Source organism: Equus asinus, chromosome 20 (assembly GCF_041296235.1).
Source record: "Equus asinus isolate D_3611 breed Donkey chromosome 20, EquAss-T2T_v2, whole genome shotgun sequence".
Lineage (NCBI taxonomy): Eukaryota > Metazoa > Chordata > Mammalia > Perissodactyla > Equidae > Equus > Equus asinus.
Genome location: NC_091809.1, coordinates 17,697,937 through 17,723,784, shown reverse-complemented (window position 1 = coordinate 17,723,784; position 25,848 = coordinate 17,697,937). Strand labels below are relative to the sequence as shown.

The window sequence follows — 25,848 nt, the reverse complement described above, 5'->3', positions numbered from 1 at the left end:
ACAGGCCGGCCCCCAGTGCTCTTACCCCCAGGGTTTCTCCAGCTCCACACTGTTTTCCTTGGGGACTGGGTCATTCTTTGTGATGGGGAACGCCCTGTGCATTGTGGGATACAGAGCAGCATCCCTGGTCTCCACCCACTGGATGCTGGTAGCATCCTCCCCTGGCTGTCACAAGCAAAAATGTCTCCACACATTGCCAGACTTCTCCTGGCAGGGGCAGGGAGGAAGAATTGCCCCTGGTTAAGGACCACTGCCTTAACCCCACACTTTGGGATGGAACAGGAAGTGATCAGCATGGAGAGACCTGGCTGCTGCAGCCCCCTAGAAGAATCTAGAGTCTGAAAGGTGAGCTGGTAATCATAATCAGTGTTACGGCAATTATGGTTCTATAGCACCTACTACGTGCCAGGCACTCTAGATCTATTCCTTAATCCTTATTCCTTTAATCCTCACGAGGTCCCTGTGAGGAAAGGAGTGTGATCAAGCCCATTTGCAAACGCAGAACGGGAAGCACAGAGAGGTGGAGTGACCTGCCTGAGGTCACACAGCCGGTGAGTGGCAGAGCCAGGACTGGAATCCAGACCGCCTGGTTTGAGGCTACATTTAAACACTGTGAGGATGAGGCTGGAGGACAGGGGAGATGAGGAAAAGAAGCTCTGGATTTGCAGGCTTCACCTAAGACCCTCCATCCCAGGAGTCTGGGACTCAAAAGGCTCAGCAAGGTTTTATTAGGCACCTGCTGTGTGCTCGATGAACTGGCCAAGAAGAGAGTAACAAAGCTGGTCTGGAGCTGTCTGCCTTCCTGCCGAGACCCTTTTCCAACTGGGTCACATTTCCCAGCCTCTTAGCCAACAGCCAGGAGCTGAGCACACATTAAATGCCAGTATTTGCATTTGTATTTAACAGATGCACAAAGTGAGGCTCAGAGACACCAAGCGACTTGCCAGGGACACACAGCAGTAAAGCAGGAGTCGACAGGCAGCTACGGGCATCTAGAGCCACCCCCAGGGCTCTCCTGGTACCCCCAGCATTTTGTTTTTCCAGATTCACAGTCCTATGTTCACAGGGTTGAAGGGCCAGAGCACGCACTGCCTTCTCCAGAGGTTTCTCTGCTCCCTGGGGCCAAGGACGCAGCCCTGATGGGGCTCAGCAGAGGTGGAGGACTGGGTTTCCCTTGGGGTCTTGGGGTCCCCTGGACATTGCCTCCGTGGAGCGGAGGCTGCATCCCCCGGAGCGTCCATTGCATCTGCTTCCTTCCCCAGCTGGACCCCGCCCATCCCAGGCCCCCTCATCCCCCTTGGTCCTTCCCAGAAGCCCCATGACTCCATTAACACTCGGGCCCCATCAGCAAGGCCAGGCCACCCTGGAGAAGGAGCCCACTTGGATAGGCTGCTCCCTCTGGGCATGACTTCCTGGGGGATGGGGAGATGGCTGCTCAGGCGAACAGGCCGCCCGGAGGTCTCTGGTCCCCATGGCCAACAGACAGCTGGGGACAGATGAGGGATCGGAACCCAAGAAGCCAACTGGGCTTGTTGAAGCCAGGCCCTAAGCCCAAGAGCCCCCTGCTCACTCACCGCCCCCTCACACACACAGGCGAGATGTAAGGAGTCTTACACGCCCCACCGGGCTCTCTCATCTGAAGGTGAAAGGGGATTTTATTCTGCCAGGCAACCCTGACACTTCTGGGGCGGCCATGGTGGCAGAACGAGGGCAGAAGGCCCAAGGACGGCCTCTCACCTGGACACGCACCCAAGTCACAAAGTGCCGGGCTCGAGGCAAACCAGCAGCCCTGGGATGATGGGGGTTGGGGGGGCGGGCAGCTGAGTGGTGTCTGCCCCAGCTGCAGAGGGGAAACTGAGGCCAGCCCTCAGACCAGCACTCTGTGGTTGAGCAATGTTTCCAACAGCAGTCCCCAAAGCCGGGGAGGGGGGGGGGGCCTGTGTGTGCCCGAATGGGGGGGTGGGCAGTGGCAGTGGGAGGGGGCAATCTCCCCAGCTGATTAGAAACTGAGGGGCAGGGGCCGGCCCTGTGGCCAAGTGGTTAAGTTCGCGTGCTTGGCTACGGCCACCCTGGGTTCACAGGTTCAGATCCTGGGCACCAACCTACACCCGGCTCATCAAGCTGTGCTGTGGTGGCGTCCCACATAGAAGAGCTAGAAGGACCTACAACTAGAATATACAACTATGTACTGGGGCTTTGGGGAGGAAAAGAGAAAAAGAAAAGAAACTGGGGGGAAGGTGGGAGGGTTGAGTTGTATCCACTCAGAAGAGTTGGAGGGTTTTTATTGTTTCCTTTCCCCCAGCTTTACTGAGATATAATTGACATGGAACATTGTATAAGTTTGTATGTGATGACTTGATACATTTATATATTATGAAACCGCCCCAGTAGCCTGAAGCTAACGCCTCCCTCAGTTACCTAATTACCATTTCTTTTTTGTGGTGAGAACACTGAGGATTATTCTCGTAGCAACGTTGGAGCACACAATACAGGATTGTTAATTATAATCACCACGCTGGGCCTGACCTCCCAGGACTTACTCATCTTCTAACTAGAAGTTTCGACCCTCTGACCAATGTCTCCCCATTTCCCTCACCGCCAGCCCCTGGTAACCATCATTCTACTTAGATTCTAGACAGAAGCGGGACCAGACAGGAATTGCCTTTGTCTGTCTGACTTGCTGGAGTTGGAGTAAAGACTCACTCCAGACACAGGAGGAATCTCAGAGGCAACTGACCAGACGCCCTTCCCTCTCCCACCTCCAGGCCTTTGCCCATGCTGTGCCCTCAGCCGGAAGCCCTTCCTCGCCTCTCCAAAGGCCCAACTCCTATTCATCCTTCAGGTCTCCTCCTAAATGTGCTTCCTCTGGGGAGCCTCGGGGAAAGGGAATCCACCCCACCCCCACCCCGCTCACTGCAATGATCCTGGGGCCCCTCAGGGACTCCTTTCCACCCTGAGGGGTCCTCAGCCCTGTAGCTCACCCGCCTGCCCCCCTGGCTGGTCAGATCGCCCGTGACTTCTATCACGACTGTTCTTTCCTGGTTCTGCCACTCCGAGCTGAGCAACCTTGAGCAAGTCCCTCAGCCTCTCTGTGCCTCAGTTTTCTCATTTGGGAAATGGACATGCCAACGGCGCCCACCTCAGAGGGCTGTTGCAAAGTTGAAGCAGGCCTCAAAGCAAGGGTTCCATCATCATCGTTATGATCATCATCGCCACCCTCATCAGCCCCTCTCCTATTTTCCCAGTTCCTACAGTCCAAGGGCCACAATGGGATTCTGCTGCGCCCTCCTGTGGCAGCACCGGAGTATTGCAATCTTCTTGGCGCAACTCATTACGTTACTCTGGATTCTAAAGGCTGCAAGTTACCAAAAAACAAAAACTTTAAGTCAGTCCAAGCTGGTTGAAGTCAAAAGAGAATATCCTGGCCCTAGCAGTCTTTGCACGGGCTGTGCCCTCCTCTTAGAATGCCCTCACCCCACCACCTCCTTCTTAATATTCAAAATGCAACGTCAAGGCCACGTCCACTGAGAGCTTTTCTCCAGCTCCCCACTTATGCAATACTGAGCACCGACTGTGTGCCAGACCCTGTCTAGGCACCAGGATGCTGCTGTGGACCACACAGAGATGAAGAGCCCTTCCCTCAGAGCTGACATTCTGGTGAGAGACACAGAGAATCAACAAAAACAAGTAGGCCACAGAGTATGTCAGGTGCTAAGAGTTAAATAAATGAGTTAGGGAGTGGCAGAGGAGGTGGGGGGGGGTAATCTTGAAGTTGGAGGGCAGGCCTCTCTGGGGGTGATGTTTGAGATGAGACTTCAGCCAATGGGAATATAGGGTGAAAAGCGTTCCAGGCCGAGGGAACAGCAAGAGCAAATGCCCTGAGGCAGGACAGTGACCTCCAGGGCATGAAATTTTTGTTGTTCCTGGTTCTGTCTCCAATACCTGGAGCAACACCTGGCACAAAATAGCGCTCAATAAACATTGCACAAATGAAAACCCAGCCATGGGTTTTAGGCACAGCTTGCTCAGGGCTACAAGGATGGCCCTGGGGGCCATTACCCTCCACCACCTGGTGGTTTCCTTCTTACAAGAGACCTCTCTTTGTTGTCTAAGATGGAGACTCAGCTTCAAATCCTACTCAGGATGCAAAAGTCTGTTTCCCAGGATTCCCTGCAAAAGCGCCAACATGCCCATGCTCTAATCAGTCCAGGAGACCAGGCAATGGGACATGGGTGTGGCTTAGGGCCAAGTCACATGCCCCACCCTGACCAGCCTCAGAAGGAGAGGGAGACCCCAAGGGACATCCAGGGCTGTGGCATGGCAGGGAGGAAGAAAGGATGCAAAGAGCCAGTTTCACACAATACCGATAAGAGGTTTACAGCTAGTAAGTGGTAGGTGGAACCTAGGAGCTCACAAGGCAAAACAGCCCTGCCCTTCCCAGTGCTGTCTGGTGGCCACCCATCACCAGACTGAGGCCTGGGGGCTGGACCAGCCACTGGGCTGAAGGAGGGAGCTTGCAGCCTTAGTGCGAATGCAAAGGCAGCCCCCTCTTGGATGGAGACAGAGGTCAACCGGAGGCAGCTCAGGGCAGAGGGAAGGCCGGCAGAGGCCAGACGCAGTTTCCCTAGATTCGTTCTTCAAATGGGGGCTGGAGGGCAGTCAGTAGCAACCAGGTGCGTGGGCTGCCCCTCTGGTCTGGTCCTGGGGGAGGATGGGGGGGAGGTGAAGCTGCAGTTGGATGGGAGCTCCAGCAGGAGGCTGGTATTTATGGAGTACCTGCTGTGTGCCTGAGTCCTGGCTTGCCATTCCAAGCTCAGGTCAAGGAAGCAAATCTCTGGTTTTGAATGAACCCTCCCCCCTCTCTCCCCTCCCCCCGCCCTCTAGTGCCTGTTATTACTCGCCCCTCCCCCCCCCTTTAGGGATGAGAAACGGAGACTGGCCAAGGGCGAGGCCAGGCCAGGCTCTGCCTAGCTCCCTGGGGGCCAGACCACGAAAATGCCAAGAAGGGTGAAGTCTGGGGGGGTCACCGCCCTTCCCCCTCCTAGCACACCGACCCCTGGCCAGGCACCCGGCCCCCTTGGGTCGAATCTCACCCCGGCCTGACTGTCCGGGTCACCCTCCGTCCATGCCTTGGCTCCACGTTAATGGAGCAAAACCCACAGGGGCCCCAGCTCCCATGGAGCTTTCAGGGCTCCTCAGCTCTGGCCTCAGTTGCCTCTTCTGCGAAATGGGCCCAGCCAGGCCCAGGGCAGGTCGAACCCCCAGCGGGGAGCTCCAGGAGGGCGGGGGCACGCGGCGACTTATTCAGCCGTCCCGGGCACCGTGCCTGGCACACGGGAGGCGCCCAATAAATACTTGTTCGAGCGAGGACCGGCCCTCAATAAATAACAGCTGTTGCCGATGCCGCGGACGCTGGCAAGAGAGTGGGCTCTCCCCTCCCCCACCCCTCCCCCGTTCCCCCATCCCCTTCGCGCCCCATCCCCTTCGCGCCCCATCCCTTCCCGCACCCCGCGATGCCGCCCCCTCCTCCAGGCCCCCACCTCCTCCAGGCCCCCACCTCCTCCTGGCTTTCCATTCAGTCTTCCCCGCCCCCACGCAAATCTCCCCATCCCCCACCCTCCCTCCCCATCCCCCATCCTCCCTCCCCACCCCCCACCCTCCCACCTTACGCTCCCGCCCCCACCCCATCGCACCCCCTCCCGTCCGATTCCCCCTCCTCCCCCATCCTCACCCCCCGTGACGCCCCAGCCCCCGCGCGGGGCGCAGGCCGGGCGGGGCCGCCCGAGCGCCCGGGTCCCTGGCCCGGCTCCAGCCCGCGGCCCAGGCCGGGCGGCGGCGGCGGCGGGCGGGGTTCTGGCGGCGCGCGGTTTGGGGGTTTTTTATAACCCTGGCAGGCGGCTCAGGAAGTGCCTTCCCCGCGCCCCCTCCCCCGGCCACGCCGCCGCGCTCGCTCCCTCCCTTCCTGCGCGCGGGGCGCAGACGGCGCCAGAGCGGACGAGGCCCGGCGGGCGCGCGGCCGCAGGTAGAGGCGCGGGCGGGACGCGGGCTGCGCTGCTCCGGGGGACCCTGGGTCTGTGCGGCGGCCGGGCGTGGCTGGGGGCCGTGGGACGCTGGGCCGGCCGGCCGTGGGGGCTGTGGCGCTGTGCGATGTCCCCAAGAAGCGTGTGCGACCCTGAGTTCATACGAGCGCCTGTTTGGGTTGGTTTGCTGTGTGCCTGTGTGTGCGTCGGGGTGCGTGTGGACATCCACGTACGTGTAACTGCTTCTGTGTCTGCATGTGTGAGTGTCTGGCTGTGTTTGAGCTTGTGTGATCAGATGGGGTGTTGTGTGTCTGTGTGTGTGTGAGAGCCGATGTGTGTGTACCTCGACTGTGTGTAAATGTCTGAGTGAGTGTGTGCGTATCTCCAGACATCTGTGTATGTGTCTCTGGGAGTGTCTGAGTGGAAGGAGTGTGTAAATGCCTTTGTGTAAGTGTGTCGGAGTTGTGTGTCAAGGTTTTGTGTAACTTTGTGGGTTTGCCCCTGGTCTGGTGTGAGTGAGTAAATGAGTGTGTACGTGTCTGTGCGTGTAGGCCCGGATGTGTGTTTGTGTGTCTGGGTTTGTCTCTGGGTTGCCTATGTATGTGTGGGAATGAGTGTGGAAGAGTGTGTGTGTGCACACAGGTCTGGGAAGTGTGTAGTTGTGTGTCTCGTGTGTTTGCCTCTGCGTGTGTGAGTGTGTCGGTGCATGCAGTGCAGGGGGCTGCTTTGTGGGTCTGCCGCGTCCGATTGTTGGTCCCCAGCTGCACAGGTGTGGTCGCCCCCAGTGTGTGCGCGTCGCTGTGTGTGTTTGTGTGTCTGGGTGTGAGAGTGGCGCCGCCCACTTCCCCTGAGTTGGTGGCACCGAGGCCACAGCCGTCTGGCTCAGGATGTCTCCAGCCCTTGGGGCTCAGGGCCTTTAATTAGCGGCTGGTTGGGGGGACCCGCTGGCCGCCGGCCCCTCCTCCTGCGGGCCGCGCGGCCTTTGTCTGCTCCGCGATCCGGGCAGGGTCTGCCTGCCGCCGGCCAGCCAGATGTGCTGCGCCCGGAGGAGGCCTCTGCCTGGGCAGCCTCTGCTGTGGCCTCTGCAGGGAGGCCCAGCGGCCTGTACCCCCGGCCAGGCCGGGACGTCTGGGTGTGGAGCTGCGGGTCCCTCCAGGATCCCCGGGATGGGATGGAGCCTCTGTTTCCGGGCTGTTTCCCGGCGGCATTTCCTCCACCAGTGTTGCCACCCTCCCCCACGCTGGCCGCCTCCTCCTGCCTTCTGGGAGGAGGGGCTGAGGGGAATGGCCAGGCTTGGGTACACACACACACACACACACACACAGCCCCACGAGCGCACACACCACCCACAAAGTCAAATACATACATATAGTCGCTCACACTCGGTTACACCCACACAGTCGCAGGATAGATCCCCTGCTGGCATCGGGTGCCCCCAGCCAGTCTCAGGCCCTGGAGCCCCCTATCCACTCACAAGCCTCATCTCCCGCCTGGACTCACCAGACATGGCCGTGGTACCCCCAGTGCCCTGGGCAGGTCACACCTCCTAGCTGCCCCCTGGGCTGGGCCTCTGTCCTTGGTGCTCCCCCCCCCACACACCCCTTCCCCCCCCCCCCCCCCCCCCCCCGCCCTGCCCTGACAGACCCCTGTGTGCCCTCCCCCTCCAGACCCCTCTCCCCACCCCAGGCACAGGTGACTCCCCTCCTCCTGCCCCCACCCCCCTGTGCTGGGTCCTTCCACACTGTCCCCCACACCCCACCTGGGCCAGAAGCGCAAGAGGGGCTGTGAGGTTGTTGGGAGGAGGGGCGTGGCCTCAGAGGACAGTGGTGAGGACATTGTGTGGGGGGGGTGGTGAAGGAGAAGACACTGCCGCCAGGACCAGAGCCCCAGAGCCACGGCGAGGTGAAGATTCTGCACCAGGCCTGGCTGTCGGAGAAGGAGGAGAGAGACAGGATTGGGGGAGGGGGGTCCAGCCTCATTTGCAATGAGAATGCTGCCACCTTGGCATGGGGTCGGGGGAGGGGGGCTGAAGGCAGGAGGGGGCTCAGGGGGGTCTGACCAGGAGGGGATTAATCCAGAGCTAGCTGAGGATGGAATAGGCAGAGGGAACTTTGAGGCGGGGCTAGGAACAGAGGGACAACATAATCCAAGAGGGGTTCGCCAGGGGCGGGGAGAAGGGCAGGGTTTCCTCAGTGACCCCTGACCTCCTCACTGCTTTCTTCCTCCCTGTCCAGGCTCCGAAGAAGAAGCGACTGAGGCCCAGCGAGGCTCACACACAGTGAGCCGCCACGGGAAAGATCCCCACAGGGGTCCGACACCACGCCACCGACCAAAGCCCGCAAAAGGTAAAAAAAAAAAAAAAAAGAAGCCAAGGGATAGATATCAGCCCAGCTGAAGGGAACAACTGGGCCCCAGACTGTCTGGGAGTGAGCTCCCACTGTCTGGGAGTGAGCTCCCCATCGCTGGAGGGGTCCAAGCCAAAGTGGGGAATGTCAGCTTCTAAGTCTGCTTCTTAGAGAAAACCTGGCTCGGTCCCTTAGGAGCTGAATTGCCCTGTTTGGGGATCGACTCTCAGACTTGGCCAGGCTGCAAAGAAAATAAGACAGTGTGTGATTAAGCGGGAAATTGCACAGAAGAGGAGGAGGAGGAGGAGGAGGAGGAGGAGGGCGGAGACGGGAGTGGGGAGGAGGCTTTGGCACAGGGTGGTGGCCCAAAGTGGTGTCTGTGGCGCGGGCTGGCCTAGGGCAGATGCCGGAGAAACTGAGGCCTCCCCAGTGACCCTGGAGCTTCAAGGAGGAAGAATCTGAAAGGAGAGGTAGTGGGTGTGGGGGCCGGGCTGGAAATGTAGGGTGGAGGAGAGGTCACAGAGACAGAGACCACGATGTGTGGGTTTCCAGCCACTGGCAGGGTGATTATGCTGCCCAGGGCAGAGGAGCCCAAGACAGGGCCCAGGAGGGTCCAGAGGGAGGGGGACCGAGCACTGGCTGCGGGTTTTATCTGGCTTGAAAATTCACACTGGCCACCACAGCCTCAAGTACGTCCCATTCCAGTCTCCTCTTGCTGCCCTCCTGCCCTGGCCGTGCTGGCCTCTGTGGTCCTGGGCCCACAACAAGCTCCTCCCAGCCTCTGGGCCTTTGCTCCTGCTGTTCCCCTGCCTGGTGCACCTCCCCCTGTCTCTTGCCATGACTGGTTTCTTCTTGTCCCTCGCACCTCTGCTTCCGGGCCTCCCCTTCACGTCTTCTCAAGAAGCTGTCACAGTCTGAACTGCTCTCACTCATTCGACTGTTCGTTTACTTGTCTGTCATCTGTCCCCCCGGGAAGACTGAAATGAAATGAAATGGTGTGAAAAGGCTCAATCCAGCAGCTGGCTTATAGTGGGCGCTCACAGAATCAAGGTTCCTGCCTGTCCTAAGAGTGGAGGGAGGATGGGGGCGGGCAGGGGGGCTACTGACTTAAGGAAATGAGTTCAGAATCCTCAAACCACGAGAAATGCCTTGGGCATCCTCAGGGGTGCGGGTGAGGGGCTTCAGGTCCCCCCGTCAGCCTGGCGAGGGACCTTGGTGCTGGCTATGCTGGGCAGCAGGACCAGGTGCCCCCTGACCCAGCTCCCCGCTCCCAGGAGCCCGGTGATGCTGCCCAGGCTGTGAACGGGAAGGCGGCGCTGTGGGGGCTGCCGGCAGCCAGGGCCGGGGAGAGACATGTGGACACGTGGCCTCTATGGCTTCCGCCTGCCAGATCCTCCGCTGGGCCCTCACCCTGGGGCTGGGCCTCATGTTCGAGGTCACGCACGCCTTCCGGTCTCAAGGTAGCAGTGGGCCAGGGGCGGTAATGGGGAGGGAGCAAGGTGCTGAGGAGGGGTCAGTGGGGCTGGGATGGTGGTGATGGGGGCTGGGGGCGGTCCTGGGGTCAGTGAGGCTGGAGGCTTGCAGCCAGTGACCTGGACCCAGAGGCCAGTGAGACCAGCAAGGACACAGGTGGGTCATTCCCAGGGCCCACCCCAGGCCTCTGACCCTCGCCCACAGATGAGTTCCTGTCCAGTCTGGAGAGCTATGAGATCACCTTCCCCACCCGAGTGGACCACAATGGGGCACTGCTGGCCTTCTCGCCCCCGGCCCCCCGGAGGCAGCGTCGGGGTACTGGGCCCACGGCAGAGTCCCGCCTCTTCTACAAGGTGGCTGCACCCAGCACCCACTTCCTGCTGAACCTGACCCGCAGCCCCCGCCTTCTGGCAGGGCATGTCTCCGTGGAGTACTGGACTCGAGAGGGCCTGGCCTGGCAGAGGGCCGCCCGGGCCCACTGCCTCTACGCTGGCCACCTGCAGGGCCAGGCCAGCAGCTCCCATGTGGCCATCAGCACCTGTGGGGGCCTGGTGAGCAGAGGGTTCTGGGAAGCAGGGGAGAAGCGCCCACAAGTTTAGGAGTTTAACAAAAAAAAAAAAAAAACACTTGTAAATATAAGTCAGAGAGGGAATCATAGTGGAAATTTTTGAAGTATTTTGAGCTATTTAATATTTTCTAGGATGCAGCCAAAGCAGTACTTAGAGGAAAATGTGTAGCCTTACGTAAGGCTGAAAATGAATGAGGTGGACATCCGTCTCAAGAGATTAGAAAAGAAATAACAGCAGAAACCCAGTAAGATAGGAAGAATGAAATCATAAAGAGAGGTAGGGTATCAGGGATCCTAAGAACCAGGACCTGATCTGAACCCTCAGTCTTGCTCTCTATCCCTCAGCATGGCCTGATTGTGGCAGATGAGGAAGAATACTTGATCGAGCCCCTGCAAAGTGGGCACAAGGGGGCCCGGGGCCCAGAGGAGAGTGGCCCCCATGTGGTGTACAAACGTTCCTCCCTGCGTCACCCCCACCTGGACACAGCCTGTGGAGTGAGAGGTATATCTGTCTGTCTGGGGATGGACACAGGGGCTACACGGCTTTGCCTCAAGGCAGAGGTAGGCAGCAGTGTCTCTCCAGCCAGGTCAGCAGGCAGCTACGTGCGGAGAGGAATGGCACACAGTCAGACAGCAGGGCAGTAAGGTGGTGGAAGGGCCCATCCATCATTGCCATAGTCCGATGGTCCAACAGTGAGCGAGACAGGCAGCTGGACAGCCAGACAGATGCTCAGGTGTAAAACCATCCCTCTCCAGGATTACCGTCTGATTGGACAGTTACACAGCAGGGTGGTTGTAGCAGACACTCACGCAGTTGCACAGTGAGAACACCAGACAGAAGAAGATCTCGCCCACCATTCAGAACCTGTTGCAGGAAGACAGCTGTGTGATCGTACATTTAGGAGGTGGGAGAGTCAGAAAGCTAGACAACAGCAAAATATTTACCAGCACGGTCACAGCTGGAAAATCGGATCGCTGGGCGGTGGCAATGCGGAACACCGAGTGACATAATCCGGGAGTCTGAGAGTAGGACGCAATGGCAGACATACAACCGCAGTCAGTTGTACAGGCAGAAAAGTGGATGGCGTCCCAGTTGGGTGGTCAGTGGGATGGTCAAGGTGGTAAGACACACAAGTGGGTAGTGCATTGGTTAGAAAGTGGCACAGTCGGAGGCCAAGAAGTTGCACAACACACGGTTCCAGCAGTGAGGCAGGCTGCCACACCCATACGTGTCAGGAGGTTGTGCAGTTTTGCTGATGGTCGTGGGACGCTAGGCAACTGTTCAACCAACCGGTTTGGCGATGGAGCAGCCATGTCATTGTAGAACCAGACGTCTGGGTAATGGAACATCCATAGAACCAGGATACCCAGGAGCAAAAGAACGAGCGTTTGACAGCCAGATAGACCCTCAGACAGGAATTGGCCAATAAATGCAAGCAGCGGGATGACCAGAAATTGTCCACCCAGACGAGAAACCGTGGAAGGGGCGGCCGTGGTGGCTGCGCACCCTGAAGCCGCCGCCCGCCAGGCCCCTGGGCAATGAGACAGAGCGCGGCCAGCCAGGCCTGAAGCGCTCGGTCAGCCGAGAGCGCTACGTGGAGACCCTGGTGGTGGCTGACAAGATGATGGTAGCCTACCATGGGCGCCGAGACGTGGAGCAGTACGTGCTGGCCATCATGAACATTGTAAGTGCCTCCCCCTCCCTGGGCAGGGAGCCCTGAGAACCCAGAGCCAGCCTCCAGATGTCAGGAAAGCAGATGTCGCCATCCCACCCCCGGTCCCTGACCTGAGGCCAGAGAAACAGAAGGGAGCCGGGACAGGGTGAGAAAGGAGGGCTGTCCGTGATGAGGAATGAGAAGTAGCCTGGCACAGTGGCTAGGAGCATCTGCCCCTTTTTAGCTGTGCGCCCTTGGGCAGGTTACTCCACCTCTCTGCCTTGGTCGACCCATCTGTAAAATGGGTATAATAGGGCAAAGGTGGACATAGTGAATTGATAAAGCACTTAGACAGCGCATGGCTCAGGGTAGGTGCCACGTAATTGTTTGCTGTTGAAAAATAAACCCGCGGCTTGCAGGTACTTGTTGAGGTTAGCAGTACGCACATGGGCACACATCGGGATTCATGCAGAGTTCTCGCTCAAGCACCTGCCTATAAATTCATGCAGGCTGACCACACTGACCCACACTCACGTATACTCAATGGCCACGCTAGGTCCTGATCAAGACTCTGGACCTCTCCGAGCCTCGGTTTCCACCTCTGTAAGATGGGGTTATAATAGTAGCTACTGCAGAGGGCAAGACTCGGTGGGAGGGAAGCCAGATAGAGCACCTGGCTTGATGAGGGGCGCCCTTGTTTCACTGAAGCAAAAAGGGAAGAGAAAAAGTCTAGCAGACAGACAGATGGCCCAGTATGTTGACATAACATCGGCTCTGATACCACCATGTTCTGGCCCGGCCCTGCCTCCCTCCGCTGGGCTTTGAAAGAGTCCTACAACCTGCCTGGGTTTCTAGAGATTTCCGCATAGGTCAGTGATGGTCCAGGACTCCAAGATCATTGTACGGAGTGGCCTCCATCATCTGTGCCCACTCACCCTTGGGCCACTTCCTCCTCCCCTCAGACCACTGTCTCCAGAGCTTCCTGCCCCCACGGTTTGACCTTCCTGTGGTGGCCAAATTGGTACCTTCAGACAGCCATGGAGTGAGGCCAGATGCACACATCCCTCAGGCCACCTCTGGGCAGAGGCAGCGGGGGTGGGATGATGAGCAGAGAGGGATGGAGGACAAGTAGACAAGCCGAACGGGCGTGGTTCAGAAAGAAATGTACTGGTAAGCAACCAGAGCTTTGCAGCCAGGCTTACGGGACTTGAATCCCACTTATGGCACCTCCAAGCTCCGTGTCCTCAGCTCTCTGTGCATCTCTGTGCACCAGTTTGCCCATCTGTAAAAGGGGAGTGATAATAGTACCTACTCATGCAAAGATGTACACAGTAGGCTTAGTGTGAGTCCTGGCACACAGTAGGCGGTGATGAAAACAAGCTATTGTCATTATTTTGGTTTTCGTTTTCTGTCCTGGGCCCCTCTTAAGACTCGGTCTCTCTTGTTTCTTGGAGGTCAGGTTGCCAAACTTTTCCAGGACTCAAGTCTGGGCAACATCGTTAATATCCTAGTGACACGCCTCATCCTGCTCACAGAGGACCAGGTGCGGGGGCCCCGCTCCTCCCCCTGCACACCCGTGCTGCCTGCCCTCCCCATGGGGGGCCGGCACCCATGCACCTCACTCTCCCCGTCCTCAGCCCACCTTGGAGATCACCCACCATGCCGGGAAGTCCCTGGACAGCTTCTGTAAGTGGCAGAAATCCATCGTGAACCGCAGCGGCCATGGCAACGCCATTCCAGAGAACGGCGTGGCCAACCATGATACAGCGGTGCTCATCACGCGGTGAGGGGTGGGCGGGGGAACATGGGGTCCAGGGGACCATCCGGGTCCAAGCAGGGGATCACTTCTGCTGGGAGATGCAAGATGCTAGAACTATTCAGTCGCCCCCTTGGGTTGCAGGGATAGGGAGGGGCTACTGGGAACTGGAGAATATGGGGAGGCAAGTGTTGGCCCTTTGGGCACGGACGCACTCATTCACTCACTCTTACCTTCATTCAGTCAGTCCGTCACTCATGCACCCAGGCCAGCTGGGAGCAGAGCATGAGGCTCAGGTGAGAGGCAGACAGCGCCTCCCAGGCAGAGCTCAGCCCCCAGAGATGGGCACGGTGGCATCCGCAGGGCTGAGGGAGGCAGCCCAGCCCCCTCACTGTCCCCCTCTCCTTCCACAGCTATGACATCTGCATCTACAAGAACAAACCTTGTGGCACACTAGGTACCCGCACCCTGGAGGTTTCAGGCACCTGTGAAGGCAGTGGGCTGGGTGACCCTGGCCCTGGTGGTGGGGGAGACCTGGCAGGGTGGACAGGGACAGCCGGCACAGCCCTGAGCCCCCAGCCCCACCCCACGTGCCCATTTCCCAGGCTTGGCCCCCGTGGGCGGGATGTGCGAGCGGGAGAGAAGTTGCAGCATCAACGAGGACATTGGCCTGGCCACCGCATTCACCATCGCCCATGAGATCGGACACACGTGAGGCCAGGGGCACAGGACGGGGAGGACGGGAGGGGTTGAGCAGGTCCCCTGGCACCCGGCAGAGCCGACACCGTCTTCCCCAGGTTTGGCATGAACCACGACGGCGTGGGGAACAGCTGCGGGGCCCGTGGCCAGGACCCGGCGAAGCTCATGGCCGCCCACATCACCATGAAGACCAACCCGTTCGTGTGGTCATCCTGCAGCCGCGACTACATCACCAGCTTTCTGGAGTGAGGATGTCCCCGCCTGACCTGTCCACTCACTTTGGGGGTGGGGGCCTCTGGAAATCGGAACTGCCTCTGAGAAGGGCCCCATCACCTACAGGGCTGCTCCCCCGGAGCTCCCACCCAGCTGGGACCCCTGAGCTCTTGGCCTGCAGCCCCCCAGCCTGACAGCTGCTTTCTTCTCACCACAGCTCAGGCCTGGGGCTCTGCCTGAACAACCGGCCCCCCAGACAGGACTTCGTGTACCCAACGGTGGCGCCCGGCCAGGCCTACGACGCCGACGAGCAGTGCCGCTTCCAGCATGGAGTCAAATCGCGTCAGTGTAAATACGGGGTAGAGAGAGACTTCCTGCTTTCCTTCCTGGGAGGGGAGGGGGCCGCGACCACTGGGGGCTGGTCACAGGGAGTGGGAAACTCCACATGGGCACCCCATCCCCCCCCCGGGCAGTGGCAGTGGGAGAGCCAGGAAGGGGGTTGAGCCCCCGTGGGGGCTGGCGGAACAGAAGTGCATGGGGTCAATGTCACAAGCAACCAGACAGTGATTGGGAACAAGAACGGGGTCTCCCGGGTCACCGCTCCGACTTGGGGCTGGGCTGGGCACAGCCTGCGAGGCCACCTTTTGCTGTCCCAAGACCCCTCCCTGGGCCAGACATCCAGACTTGGTGGAAATAGTTTCCCTGAGAATGAACCATTTTCCCCACTTGGCAGAAAAACGGGACAGAGCCTTCCAGGGGTGCCCTGTCTTCACTCCTTGCATCCCCCACAGACTGGTTCACGAGCTCTCCTGGCCCCAATCCTTAGCTGGACGAGCTCTGAGCCTCCTGACCCCTCCCCACTCCTTCCAGAGATTTAAACTCGGCTCGCAAAGCCCCATCCATGCATAGAGAAGTGAACCGGGGTCCTCCGTCCAGAGCTGGAAGCCTGCTGGCTCCCTGCTTCAGAGCCACCAGCGGCCACTGGCTCAGCTGGGGTCTGCACCTCCACTGCCCGCCTCCCCCAGTGCCCTAAACACACTCCCCACCTCCTCACAGCCTCAGCTCTAGTAGCCCAGACCTGGTCCGATCCTCCACGCCCTCAAGACTCAAAAGGTCAGAGTTGGGACGATCATGTGCGAGCTAATGCCAAGTTAACTCAAAACAGAGAGCAGGCAGCTGTTAAAATGCCCTCACTTCATTCCATTGCAAGACAAGGAGACAAACCCTGGATCGGCTTATATTTAATTGACATCCCACTCTTACCCCCCTTACCCTAACTTGGCTGGTAACCACAGTGCCCTCTAACAAATTTCTAAAGAATTCTGAAGCTACCCTTGAACAACCGGTGTGCCCCAGGTATCCTAACAATGATGACGATGGCCGACATTTACTGAACACTCACTACGTGCTAAGTACGTGACATGTATCATCTCATTTAAACGCCCGACAAGCCTATTCTCCCCACGTTACAGATGAAATGACTGAGGCATGAGGAGCGTACCTTGCCCAAAGTCACGATTTGAGAACATGGCAGAGCTGGGATTAGAATCCAGATCTTTCTCGGACTCCACATTTTATGGAATAAAGGGGTGGGGGAAGGGTCAGAATGTCAAGCATGGACCAGTGCTGGATGTATGTTGAATTGATTCTTCCTTTTATTTCTCCAAGGAACATCTTCCCGGCCCTCCTGGCAAAGGGGGGGATTATTGACTACATGTCAATCGGTCAATATGTGTAAGGAGCTGGCCCTAGTTCCTGGTCCAGAGATAGCTGTGGTCCTTTTTCCTCAAGAACAGGGCATTTATGCATGCCCTTAAATATCTACTCCGTCATGCCTCTCGCTTTGTATGGAGGCAAGGCCCATCTTGTAGATGAGGACACTGAGATCCAGAGAGAGGAAATGTGTTGCAAGTCAGTGGAAGAGCTCAAGGCTCCCAGAGTGGCCAGAACTCATTCACATGCACCACAGTGCCTCCTCGGGGAGGGGAGGAAAAGCAGGGCTGGAAGAGGCAGCTCTTTGAAGAGGTGTCAGAAGTGGGATCCGGCCGGTGATATTTTTATAAATGGCCAGGAGGACACAAGCCAAGGGAAGCCAGAAAATCTGGCTGAGCTTTTAGCTGAGAAGTGTCCTCTGAAGGGGCAGAGGGCAGGGACTCTGGAAGACATCTGAGGGAGCTGATGTGAGAACAACCCTCCCAGTTTCTCATGTGTATGCAGGTGTTTCTCAAAGGCTGACTCAGGAGAAGTCCCTTCCTGTGGCCGTTGATGGGTCCAATCCCAAATCTTCAAAACTTGGAAGGATTAGGTTCAAAGAGGAGATGACACGCGATTTTATGAAAAGGGGACAGAAGGATCTCCATTTCTCAGAGGGAACACCCTGGGGCTCCAGGGCCAGATTTGGCCACACGTGAACCCCATGGGGCTTGTTCAGGGATATTAACCTGAACTTAAAGGGTCAGGTTGACTCCCTAGGACTGGCCCAGCTTCCTGCCATGGACAGGACTTGTTCCCAGGGCCTGGGCCAGCCCAAGCTGTCTTCAGACAGGAAGAAAGTGGGCTGACATTTCACTGGGGGAAGTAAAGAAACGTCCCACACGGACCCAGCCTGGCCTTGTCCCCTCCCAACCTTCCATCGACTAAAAGCTTTGGGAGTTTCCCCAGCTTAGGTGGGGGGGGAACAAGGAAATCACCAGCTGGAAAAAATTAAACATGAAGGCTTTAACCTGAGCCATCTTCCAGGCCCGACTTTTCAGAACCGCTGCTCCAACGCGGGCTGCTTTGCCCATCCTAAAAAGAACTCCAGAATCCTTCGTCTTCAGGCCTCAGCAGGTCTCAAGTTTCCTTCTAGAAACTCAGGAGGCCCGAGGGGCTGAACCGCAGAAGGATTAGATCACAGACTGTGTGATCAAAGGTCTGGGTTAGAATCCTGGCTGCCCCATAGTAGCTGTGTGACCTCTAGCTAGTGACCTTATCCCTCTGAGCCTTTGCTTTCTCTCGATAAAATAGGGATAATGCCTAAGAGAGGTTATGGCACACGTAGGTGGGCAGCCTAGAAGCAGAGGAGAGGTCCCAGGGCATGCCCAGCAAGGGGAACCAAGAAGAGTCATTTGAGACCCAGAAAAGGCGTGCTGGGGCCCCACTGCCAAGCCGGCAGTGAGCAGGTCGCCTGGGTTCTCCCGAGCCGGGAGGGCTGCCCGAGGGAGGAGGGAGGAGGGCGAGCCTGAGCGGGCGCCTCGGCCCGCAGGAGGTCTGCAGCGAGCTGTGGTGTCTGAGCAAGAGCAACCGGTGCATCACCAACAGCATCCCGGCCGCCGAGGGCACGCTGTGCCAGACACACACCATCGACAAGGGGGTGAGCGCCGGCCAGGCCCGCAGCTGGGCCCCGCCCCCTGCCCTTGAGCCACGCCCACCCGTGCTGCCTCGCGTTCTCCGGGCGGTTCTGGCCACGCCTCCTGCCCGCAGGCCCCGCCCCGTGTGTCTCGCTGGGCTGAGGCCACACCCCCTCCCCGTCTCAAGCCACGCCCCGCACGCTTGTCCTCGCGCTGGCTTCACCCTTGTTCGTGACCCTATGCTTAAGCCACGCCCCTTCTTAGGAGGCATCTCGCTCCCTGGCCACGCCTCTATGTTACTTGACTGCATCCCAGGCCTCAGACCCCACCTCCTTCCGCCTCATCCCAAGGGGGCTGAAACCTCCAGCTGGGGGAGGTAGAGGGGGCCAGGAAGGGGCGCTTCGAGTCCGCGGAGCCTGACTCACCCCTCCCCATCCTCCCCGCAGTGGTGTTATAAGCGGGTGTGCGTCCCCTTCGGGTCGCGGCCCGAGGGCGTGGATGGGGCCTGGGGCCCGTGGACCCCGTGGGGCGACTGCAGCCGGACGTGCGGCGGTGGCGTGTCCTCTTCCAGCCGTCACTGTGACAGTCCCAGGTCAGCCCTCAGGACTCCCTGCAAGGAGAGTGGAGCGGCCCCGGCCCCCTGTTCCTCCTGCCCCATCTCTCTCCTGTGCTCCCACCCCCTCCAGGCCAACCATCGGGGGCAAGTACTGCCTGGGCGAAAGGCGGCGGCACCGCTCCTGCAACACTGATGTGAGTTCCCCCAGGACCCCGAGCCGGTACCCTCGGCCCCTCCTGTCCTCGGAAGAGAGGCGCACCACCACCGAGCCTGCGCCGGATCTCAGGAATCTGCAGCGGCCACCGCCTCCCCTCCCTGCCCTCCCTACGCCTCCCCACCCCCACCTGCCGCTGGGCCCCGGGTCCCGCCTCCTCCCTCTCGCCCCCCCCCCCCCGGGACCTGGCTCCCTCCCTTTCTGCAGATGTCTCCCACCTGGAAATAATTGCTTGACCCCCACAACCCCCTCCAGCTATAGGGCACCCCGCCCCCTCCCTTCACAGCCCAATTTCCCCAAGGAGCCCCGCTCCCTGCCACCAGACCCAGTGGCCACGTTTTTGTCCTCCGCCTGTGACCACCGCCTCCTGTCCAAAACTCCCGCCTCGCCTGCATCACCAGCCTCTCTCAGGCTGCGCCTTCTGTTCCTCTTCTCAGCTTCTTTGCTGCTCCTTTTTGAAATGTTGGGGTTCCCCACGGCGGAGTCCTGGGTGTAAACGGGTCTTATAAGCACGAGAGGCTACTGCAGTGGGGGGTGCTCAGAGAAGGGGGAGGACTCCTGAGCCCCCATCTGGGGGGGGCTCCTGCCTCCCAGGGTCCACATGCCCCTCGCACAGTGGACCTCGCTCCTTTCTAGGCCCTCTCTCTCAAGAAGGGCCCCACGGTCTGAGACCAGAAACCCAGGCACCATCCCCAGCATGCCCTAGTCCCGTCTCACATGCACCTGTCCTCCGGCCCTCTGCCTGGATGTAGGTCTGGCCACCGTCCAGTCTCATCTGGACGTTCACAGCCTCCTCCCTGGCCTCCTGCCTCCAGCCTCACTCCTCCAACCCACCCTTATTCTTATAATTTGTTCTTCACCTTGGGCCTCTGCCCCAACTCCTTCCTTCCAACCCTGATCTCCCCCCATCTCCCCTCCGGTACCCCCAGGACTGTCCCCCAGGCTCCCAGGACTTCAGGGAAATGCAATGCTCCGAATTTGACAGCGTCCCGTTCCGTGGAAAATTCTACACGTGGAAGACGTACCGAGGAGGTGAGTGGGGGACTCAGGAGGCTGGGGGACAGTGGAGTGCAGCAGGTGGATACAGCATGGTGGGGTCGACCCTGAGCCCTCCCCTCACCCAAGGAGCCGGAGTGCCCGGATACGGCTCAACGGTGCCTTGACCCGACGCTGGGAACTCCCACTCCCTCTGCCCAACCTGCCCATCCTTCTTGGGTCTGGGGGTCGGTCCTTCTGGGCCTCGAACAGGGAGTCCCAGGGCAGCCTGGCCCTCGCTCTGATGGGGCCGGGCCCCCCAGGGGGCGTGAAGGCCTGCTCCCTCACGTGCCTGGCCGAAGGCTTCAACTTCTACACTGAGAGGGCAGCGGCGGTGGTGGATGGAACGCCCTGCCGCCCGGACACGGTGGACATTTGCGTCAGCGGCGAGTGCAAGGTAGAGGGGACCCCCAGAGAGAGGGAAGGGCGTGGGGGACGGGGCGAGGGCCTCACTCACACCCCCACCCCCACTGCTCTCCCCAGCACGTGGGCTGCGACCGGGTCCTGGGCTCCGACGTGCGCGAGGACAAGTGCCGGGTGTGCGGGGGCGACGGCAGTGCGTGCGAAACCATCGAGGGGGTTTTCAGCGCAGCCCTGCCTGGGGCCGGTGAGGGACCCCGCTTCCCTCACTCACACCCCACTTGGTATTTGGGGGCGGGGCTGACCCCAGCCCAGTAGCCAGGATCAGCATCTCCTCAGACTCAGGGACACAGTGGGATGTCCGGGATCCCCAGAAAAAGTTCCAGGGGGGACCGCAGCCATGCCCCAGCCATGCCCCAGATCAGGGTCAGGGACTGGCTTGGGCTCTGGTGCCTAAACCTAAGCACCTAAATCTCTCCCCTCCCCCACCCTGGGGGTCTCAAGCGGGTCTGGGGGGTGGGAGGGACAGTCTCCAAGGCCTGTGAGCCAAGGGGGCTGAGGAATTATCTGTGCTAGTGGAAAAGGCTTACCAGGAGAGGGGACATCTGAGCCCTTCCCAGCCTTGGGCTGAGGGAGCGAGACCCCCAGGGAGTGGGGGATGGGAAGGTGGGCTCATGGGACCAACACACAGTGAGGCCCAAGTGTGGGGTTCAGGGGGCAAGCAGATAAACCAGGGCTCATGGGGGGCACAGGTGGACAGGGACTAAGCAGTGGAGCCCACTGCCGCCTAACTCTGACTGCTGAAGCCACCATGTCACCCTGTGTGGGTCAGGGCCTCCATGGTCCTCCCTTCCCTCTACCCAGGCCCAGCCCTGCTGCTTGTTGGGGGTTGGGGGCCGGTCAGCCCATTTTCGTGGTTAGACAGACAGGAAAGTTCGGGTTCGAATCCCAGCCCAGCCACTTCCTAGCTGGTTGAGTTGCTTGGCCTCTCTGAGCCTCAGTTTTGTCATCTGTAAAATGGGCATGACGACACATCTGCATCACAGGGCCATAGCTGGGGATGCAGTGGGATGTCCTTGTAAGCACTTAGGGCCGTAATGGTTAGCCGCTGTCGTCAGGGACCAGGGATAGGGGAGGCAGGGGAGTGTGGGGGACGGGCCGAGTGGGCACCATCTGAGCTCCGCTGTCCAGGGTACGAGGAAGTCGTCTGGATCCCCAAAGGCTCCGTCCACATTTTCATCCAGGACCTGAACCTCTCCGTCAGTCACCTGGGTGAGCCGGAGGTGGGGGGATGGGGACGAGGGTTCAGCAGGGGTGTCAGTGTGGCTGGAGTTCTGACCTCTGTCCTGTCCCCCAGCCCTGAAGGGGGACCAGGAGTCCTTGCTGCTGGAGGGGCTGCCCGGGACCCCCCAACCCCACCGCCTGCCCCTGGCTGGGACCACCTTTCAGCTGCGACAGGGGCCAAATAACACGCAGAGCTTAGAAGCCCTGGGACCCATTAATGCATCTCTCATCGTCATGGTAACGGCAGGGCTGGGAGCAAGGGGCGGGAGAAGGTTGGCATCCTTTTGGGGATTCGAGCTTGACTTCCCTTTGATGATCCCCCCCCAGGTACTGGCCCGGACAGAGCTGCCTGCCCTCCGCTACCGCTTCAATGCGCCCATCGCCCGCGACGCGCTGCCCCCCTACTCCTGGCACTATGCGCCCTGGACCAAGTGCTCAGCCCAGTGTGCGGGCGGTGAGGCCCGGGGGAACCGGAGGGGGGCAGGCACTGGTCACCCGGCTGACCTTCTGGGCTGGGCAGGGCTGAGCGGGCCTCTTGCCCGCCCCCAGGCAGCCAGGTGCAGGCCGTGGAGTGTCGCAATCAGCTGGACAGCTCGGCCGTGGCCCCCCACCACTGCAGCGCCCACAGCAAGCTGCCCAAGAGACAGCGAGCCTGTAACACAGAGCCCTGCCCTCCCGAGTGAGTACCCGCCGGGGTGCAGGGTCCGGGGGACAAGGGCAGAAGTGGCCAGGTGGCTGAGATCAGAGGAGTGAGTGCTCCCAGAATTGGGGTGACAGTGCTCCCCGAGGTGGGGCCAGGGCTCTCCTGGACTCAGAGTCAGAACAATGATGCTCCCTAGTCAAGTCCAGGTGGTCACCTCGCCCTGGCGTGGATACAGAGTAATGATGTCCCGAGTTGGGGGTTCAGGGTGTTCCCCACAGGAGCACCCATCGTCCCCGCGCCGGTTTCCCTAATGATCCTGGATGTTGGGGAGGTGGAGGATATGCGAGTGCCCCAGGGTCAGCGTGCGTGCTCTCAGACCCCCGCCCCCATCCCACAGCTGGGCTGTAGGGAACTGGACGCGCTGCAGCCGCAGCTGTGATGCGGGCGTGCGCAGCCGCTCGGTCGTGTGCCAGCGCCGCGTGTCGGCCGCCGAGGAGAAGGCGCTGGACGACAGCGCGTGCCCGCAGCCGCGCCCGCCGGTCCTGGAGGCCTGCCACGGCCCCGCCTGCCCGCCCGAGTGGGCCGCCCTCGACTGGTCGGAGGTCAGCGGCCCTTTCCCTCACGTGCCCAACCCACTCCCTCTGCGCCTCCCGACAGGGGCTGGGGTGCCCGGGTCGGGTGCCCGCTGAGGCGCCTCTCCGCCGTCACGAGCCCCTCCCGCTAGCCTTAGTGGACCACGCTCCGCTGGCCCGAGGTCAGCTCGCCCCTCTTCACTTCCCACTGGACCAGCATCCTCCACACTCCCTGTGCGTGCGGGGACAGGGGCGCCCCCTGAGCGTGAACCGCCTCCTCCAACCACAGTGCACCCCCAGCTGCGGGCCGGGCCTCCGCCACCGCGTGGTCCTTTGCAAGAGCGCAGACCACCGCGCCACGCTGCCCCCCGCGCACTGCTCGCCCGCAGCCAAGCCTCCGGCCACCATGCGCTGCAACTTGCGCCGCTGCCCGCCGGCTCGCTGGGTGGCGGGCGAGTGGGGCGAGGTAGGTGGGCTCGCCCTGGGGGGCGAGGGCGGGGGTTGGGGGAGGGGCGGCCCTGCGGCTACTCAGCGGCCGCTCCCCACAGTGCTCCGCGCCCTGCGGCGTCGGGCAGCAGCAGCGCGTCGTGCGCTGCTCCAGCCACACCGGCCAGCCGTCGCGCGAGTGCGCCGAGGCGCTGCGGCCACCCACCACGCAGCAATGTGAGGCCAAGTGCGACAGCGCGCCCCCTGGGGACGGTCCCGAAGGTACGTGGGGTGGGAGGGCACGGAGCACCAGGAGGGCCCTGTCTGGAGGAAGCCACAGGAGAGCGTGGGAGTCCTGACCATTGACCCTAGACCTTCTCCAACTACCAAAATGCCCTTCTCTGTCTCCTCCAAGCCATGTTTCACCATCCCCTCCCTGCAAACATTTATCAAGTGCCACTGTATACCGAAAGCATTTTAGTTACCTGATCCTTCTGCGTGCCCAAACTTGAGTCATTCTCCCAACCACCTCCATCACCTTCGCCCTGTTTACCTCCACCTATAGCATTATTCGCCTAATATTTTTTCTTTAAATCAGAGTTTCTCAACCTCAGGCACAATTGACATTTTGGGCCACGTGATTCTGTGTCGTGGGAGCTGCCCTGTGCCTCGGAGGATGTCGACCAGCATCCCTTGGCCTCCACCCTCTGGATGCCAGAGCATGCCTCCCCCATGTGGTGACAAGCAAAATGTCTCCAGACATGGCCAAATGTCCCCTGGGAGGCAAAATCGCATCCCCTTGAGAAACACTGATTCAAACATACCCTTTTTTCCTACCTAAGTCAATTTTTTTTCATAGAGAGCAATAGATTACTTCCTCCAGGCATTGGAACCAAACTGCCTTCACTTCCCACTTCTGTGCCTTCCTTTCCTCATCTGTCAAGGGTGGTAAATAACATGGTCACTTGAGGGGATGCCACATTAGGGAGATGGAATAAGATAATCCACAGGAAGCTCCAGGCCCGGTCATACACCGCTGGCCACTAGGTGGGAGCCCACGTCCTGGTCGTGAACAGATTGTCAGTTACCATGAACACGAAATACACAAATACCCTGAAAAGGAGGGACCGGAGCTCAAGGTCCTCAGTCTATGACAAAGGGAAATGAGCAAGGGTTACAGCCCCAAACAAATCTAAAGGATCGTTGAATAAGAATATTTTTCTTGGGATTTAATACTGTGTCTGAGCCCCCAGACCCTGAGTTCCCTCTCTCTCAAAATCCTCAAACAGCCTGATGACATAGTTACTACGATAAGCCCCCTTTGACAGGTGAGGAAACCGAGGCACAGAGAAGCTAGGAAGTGCTGTGCAGGCAGAGACTCGCCTCTGCAGGGGAGGGACGCTGACGCCTGATCCCCCCACCCCCTTCTCCCGCCCCCTCCAGAGTGCAAGGATGTGAACAAGGTCGCCTACTGCCCCCTGGTGCTCAAATTTCAGTTCTGCAGCCGAGCCTACTTCCGCCAGATGTGCTGCAAAACCTGCCAGGGCCGCTAGGGGGCGCGCGGCCCCCGGAGCCACAGCTGGGCGCCGGCTGGGGGCGGGGAGGGGGGGGGTCCCCCGGCCTGAAGGAGCCCGAGGGGGTGGGGGCTGGGAGGGGAGGGTGAGACGAAGCCGGAAGTTATTTATTGGGAACCCCTGCAGGGCCTCTGGCCACCCCCAGGGCCCCTCCTCTGCCCCTCTCCCAGTTCATAATGAGACCCCCTCCAGGGTGAGTTTAAGGAGTCCACAACCGTTCGCCTTAGCGCCCTTTTCACCCATCCCTAGGGAGCCCCCGACACGCCCCCCCACCTTTGATCGGAATATGTACTGTGAAGAGTGGGGGTGGGGAGGGGGTCAGTCGGTGCCCTGCCCCCCGCCCTAGCACTGCCCTATCCCTCCACTCTGAGCTGGGGGGGGGGGGGGGCGTTGGGGGGGTCTATGTCCGTTATGGGGGAGGGGGTTAGCACCAGCTCCCTGCCACCCTCCCCCTGAGCAGACCAGCTACAGAGGTGAGGCAGAGCTGGGAAGATCCACCCCACCCTCTGCCCTGCCTGCCCCAGGGGCACCCCAACATCCAGGCCGTCCTCATCATGGTGCTACAGGCCCTGCCCTGGGGCCCACATCCCTCGCCAGGAAGCCCTCCATCAATAAAGTCCTGTCTTGTGTAGATTTCTGCGCAGGGGTGTACGTGTCAGTGCGTCTGGTCACTTTCGGCCCCTGCCCCGGCCTGGACGTGGCCACAGCCCCTCACAGATCGTCCCTAGCAGCCCGAAGGGGGGTTTTACCAACACAGACTAGAGCCCAGTGATTTTAGGATAAATATACAGCTTCTCACGGAGGCTCTTGAAGCCACAGGGTGTGGCAGCCGCTGTCGTGGCCACCACACTCCCCATCACTGCGGCCGCTCTGGCCAGACTGGCTTCTTGGAAGTTCCTCACTGTCCCCGCCATCTTCCCATCTTGGGGTCTTGGCTAGGGCAGTTTCCTCTGCCAAGTGTACCCTCCCCTCCCCGCTTCACCTGGTTAACTGCAACTCATCCTGCAGTCTCAGCACAAACGTCACCTCCTCCCAGAAGCCTCCCAGATGCCCCCAACAAGGCCAGGGGTCCTCCCGCCTGCTTATTCACTCAGTGCCTGGAGGCATTGCTGAGGCTTGCACGCAC

The 25,848-nt window shown here is 60.0% G+C and overlaps 1 protein-coding gene across 6 annotated transcripts; it reads left to right on the top strand.

Moving 5' to 3' along the window:
- The first annotated feature begins 5,884 nt into the window (after positions 1–5,884).
- On the top strand, positions 5,885–24,767 carry ADAMTS10 (ADAM metallopeptidase with thrombospondin type 1 motif 10). 6 transcript variants are annotated; one of them, XM_070491890.1, is made up of 26 exons: positions 5,885–6,022; positions 8,255–8,365; positions 9,640–9,825; positions 10,043–10,389; positions 10,752–10,908; positions 11,874–12,091; positions 13,521–13,604; positions 13,699–13,844; positions 14,231–14,274; positions 14,423–14,528; positions 14,615–14,761; positions 14,947–15,088; positions 17,974–18,081; positions 18,505–18,650; positions 18,745–18,808; positions 19,758–19,860; positions 20,127–20,260; positions 20,347–20,470; positions 21,415–21,495; positions 21,581–21,744; positions 21,835–21,952; positions 22,057–22,186; positions 22,548–22,752; positions 23,012–23,188; positions 23,271–23,430; positions 24,592–24,767. In XM_070491890.1, the coding sequence occupies exons 3-26, from the start codon at positions 9,738–9,740 to the stop codon at positions 24,699–24,701; spliced, it is 3,303 nt and encodes a 1,100-aa protein (XP_070347991.1). In that variant the 5' UTR covers positions 5,885–6,022; positions 8,255–8,365; positions 9,640–9,737; the 3' UTR covers positions 24,702–24,767. The 6 variants fall into 6 exon arrangements, with proteins under 6 accessions (XP_070347991.1, XP_044608357.1, XP_070347992.1 ...); XM_044752422.2 differs by having other exon boundaries at positions 21,835–21,961; positions 24,592–24,766; XM_070491891.1 differs by having other exon boundaries at positions 21,835–21,961; positions 24,477–24,615.
- The last annotated feature ends 1,081 nt before the right edge of the window (positions 24,768–25,848 follow it).

Excerpts from the sequence above, each read along its gene's own strand:
- ADAMTS10 (XM_044752422.2), top strand. The coding sequence starts at position 9,738 with ATGGCTTCCGCCTGCCAGATCCTCCGCTGGGCCCTCACCCTGGGGCTG. Across the intron at positions 18,809-19,757 it reads ACCGCTCCTGCAACACTGAT|GACTGTCCCCCAGGCTCCCA; the intron begins GTGAGTTCCCCC and ends CGGTACCCCCAG. Across the intron at positions 23,189-23,270 it reads TGGCGGGCGAGTGGGGCGAG|TGCTCCGCGCCCTGCGGCGT; the intron begins GTAGGTGGGCTC and ends CGCTCCCCACAG.